At 54.8% G+C, this 3101-nt stretch overlaps 1 protein-coding gene across 1 annotated transcript in view; it reads right to left on the bottom strand.

Moving 5' to 3' along the window:
* Positions 1-732: 732 nt before the first annotated feature.
* Positions 733-3101, bottom strand: part of LOC104395842 (zinc finger protein 271-like) — a gene marked incomplete at its 3' end in the record, with an annotated part of 5161 nt that continues 2792 nt past the window's right edge. Inside the window, 3 exon segments of the mRNA XM_010005589.1 lie at positions 733-806; positions 2480-2564; positions 2685-2842. Of these exon segments, the coding sequence (XP_010003891.1) occupies positions 733-806; positions 2480-2564; positions 2685-2842 (317 nt within the window).

Here is a 3101-nt window from a genome sequence, read left to right as displayed (position 1 = left end):
GATCCCAGGCTGGCAAACCAGTAGTTGGAAGCAGGAAAACAAAGGGTGCTACACCTTGGTTGTGAAAAGGGTGATGACTGTTCAGATTCCACCACTGCTCTGCTCAGCCAACAGGTAGACTTGATGGACTTGATGTCACAAATGACAACCAGGAATGCAAACGCCTGCTCAAATCACTACATGGAAAGAGATGTCACACAAGATGAGCTGATCTGTGCTGGGAAGACACCATCGATGCCAGGGAAGATCCCATCACCAGCCCTTGCCAGGATTACCTGTGACTCCTGGCATCAGCCAACAGGCTGAGCCTCTCTTGCCCCCTACAGGGACACCTTTGGCTAAGATAACACTCAGTTATGCCGAGTAGACCCTGGGAAACTTAGAAACCTCCCAGGATTCCCTTTTTCTTTCTGGCCCTTTCCTCTTTCTTCCATATCACTTTACACATTAGCAGCCAGCTGGGGCGGGCACAGGGACACTGGCTGGTGGCAGAGGTTGGTGGGCGACCAGCTTGGAGCGAGGGTTGAAGCACTGGCCACAGCCCTGGCAGCTGAAGGGCCCTTCACCCACACGGATCCAAGGGTGGTTCACCAGTGCCAAGCAGCCATGAAAGCTCTTCCCACATTCCCAGCAGGTGTTGGGGTTCTCGTTGCTCCCATTATCCCCTGGGAGTGGGGGTTCCCCAGGATGGCACCTTGGGGACCGCTGCCAGCTGGAGGTTGAGCATCTCACCAGGGCATCTGCTTGCTCAGGAGCATCCTGCTGCCATTCCTCCTCCTCCTCCTCCTCCTTGATGGACCCCAGACCTGCTGGGGAGAGAGACCATCCCCAGCAGCTGGCTCTGGCTGGGACAGGGTTAACGTGGAGTGGGGATGGGAACCACAGGAGCTGAGGGAAAGATTCAGCCCAGAGCCAGGTGGTCCCAGGAGAGGATCAAGGCTCCAAGGCAGAAGCCACCTTGAGAAGGGTTGGGGACATGGTGGGAGAAGCAATGGGGACATTGTAGGAGAAGGTCTGGGGTAAAAGTGCCCTACTTAGGGACAAAGGTCCTGGGAGGAATGGTTGGGTGCCTTGGTGGAGTAATGACCCATCAACAGGAGGGTACAGGTGCTCCCAGGGGTGGGCCTTGGAGGTCTGGGGGGGTTGTGGAGAGTCTCACCCCCACCTTCAAATGCAGCCCTCAGGGCTCCTGGGGGGTCTCCCAGAGGCTGTGGGGCTTGCCCAAGAATGCAGCTCCTGGGGGTCACACCCCATATGGTGTCCTATGTGAGTCTCCCTGGGGGTCCAATGTTAGTCCCCTCTGGAGCGTTTGAGGGGGGCCCCCCCAAGAAGCCCCTCACCTCATAGGGTCCTGGCAAAGCTCCTACAGACCCCAAATTAGGGGTGGAGATTGGAGTCTCAAGTCCCCCTCAACCCATCAGAGAAATGGGGGATAACCCCCGCACTTCATCACCCGCTGCACCCCTGCGTGGGACAAGGGGGACATTTTGGGGAGGGGGTCCCAACCTCCCAGCACCCAGAGGTTTCTCCATAATTTTGCACCCTTAAGAGCTGCAAGGGATCGATCTGTCACCCCTTTGTAACATTTTTATTTGTAAACTAAAATGGTATCAAGCCTCAAGCTCCTCATCTGTGTGTCTCCATTTCTGTAGCCATCACAGTTGGACACTGAAGAGCAGAGACCAACTTTTTGATCCAATGCTCCCCAGAACAGCATCCTAGAGGAAAAAGGCATTTTTCACCTCAAAAGGACCCAATCCCACCCTGTTGCCCCATTTTCCTTGCAGATCCCCTCACTAACTCACCCTAAAACGCTCCACATGGGTATGTTCATAAATATGTAGAGGGTGAGTGTCAGGAGGACAGAACCAGGCTCTTCTCAGTGATGTCCAGTGACAGGACATGGGGCAATGGGGGCAAACCGGAGCATGGGAGGCTCCATGTGAATGTGAGGAAAACATTCTTTACTGTGAGGGTGACAGAGCCCTGGGACAGGCTGCCCAGAGAGGTTGTGGAGTCTCCTTCTCTGGAGACATTCAAACCCACCTGGATGCGTTTGTGTGTGATGTGCTCTGGGTGCCCCTGCTCTGGCAGGGGGGTTGGACTGGATGATCTTCAGAAGTCCCTTCCAACCCCTAAGATTCTGTGATTTCCCTCCCTAAAAGAATAGATGGGATCCCATCCCACTACATCCCCTTTGTCCCTTGAAGGTGTCACCATGATAAAGACTTCTTTTTGGCCTCATTTTGGTAGAAAATCCCCCTAAAGATGAAGAAAATATTAGGTGCTGGATGGGACATGAAGTTGTTCCTGAGCTGACACCATTTTATGGTCCATGAGAAGCTGGAGAAAACACCACAGGTGGGACACAGCTTGGAAAATGGGGTGACCTTGACCATGGCCCTTCAGCCTTGGTGATCCCTGAGGTGCATCTGGCTATGACGGATGAGATCTGCTCTCTGGTAAAGCCCCTTCTCACACTGGGAGCAGCTAAAGGGTCATTCACCCGTGTGGAGCTGCTGATGTTTCCACAAGGTGCAGCTGCGACTGAAGCTCTTCTGGCTCTGGGGATGTGTTTAGGGTTTCTCTCCCATGTGGACGCAATGATGGTTGGTGAGGGCAGAGCTCCTGGCAAAGCTCTTCCTGCAGTCAAGGCATTTGTAGGGATGTTCATCTGTGTGCACCTGGAGGTGACAGATGAGGCTCTTGCTGCCCATGAAGCTCTTCCCACCCTGGTGACAAGGAAAGGGTTTTTCCTTGCTGTGGATGAGTTGGTGACACCTCAACCCAGCACTAGTATTGAAGCTCTTCCCACATTCAGGGCACCCCCCTGCTCCCTTTTCTGGGCAGAAATGGAGATTAAAGCGAATCTCTCCACCATGTGTGTGGGTTGGTTTCCTGCCCACCGGGTGAGGGACCCTCTGCCAGGTTAGAGCCCTTCCCCTGCTCCCATCCCTCCTGCCCTTGTCCCAAGCCCCTCCCCAGCTTTCCTGGAGCCCCTTTGGGCACTGGAAGGGGCTCTCAGGTCTCCCTGGAGCCTTCTCTTCCCCAGGCTGAACCCCCCAACTCTCCCAGCCTGTCCCAGAGCTGCTCCAGCCCTC

The sequence above is a fragment of the Chaetura pelagica genome, unplaced genomic scaffold, assembly GCF_000747805.2.
Source record: "Chaetura pelagica isolate M959 unplaced genomic scaffold, ChaPel_1.0 scaffold721, whole genome shotgun sequence".
In the NCBI taxonomy this organism is placed as follows: domain Eukaryota; kingdom Metazoa; phylum Chordata; class Aves; order Apodiformes; family Apodidae; genus Chaetura; species Chaetura pelagica.
The sequence above is the reverse complement of the archived record's forward strand: the minus strand, read 5'-3'. Positions and strand labels throughout refer to the sequence as shown.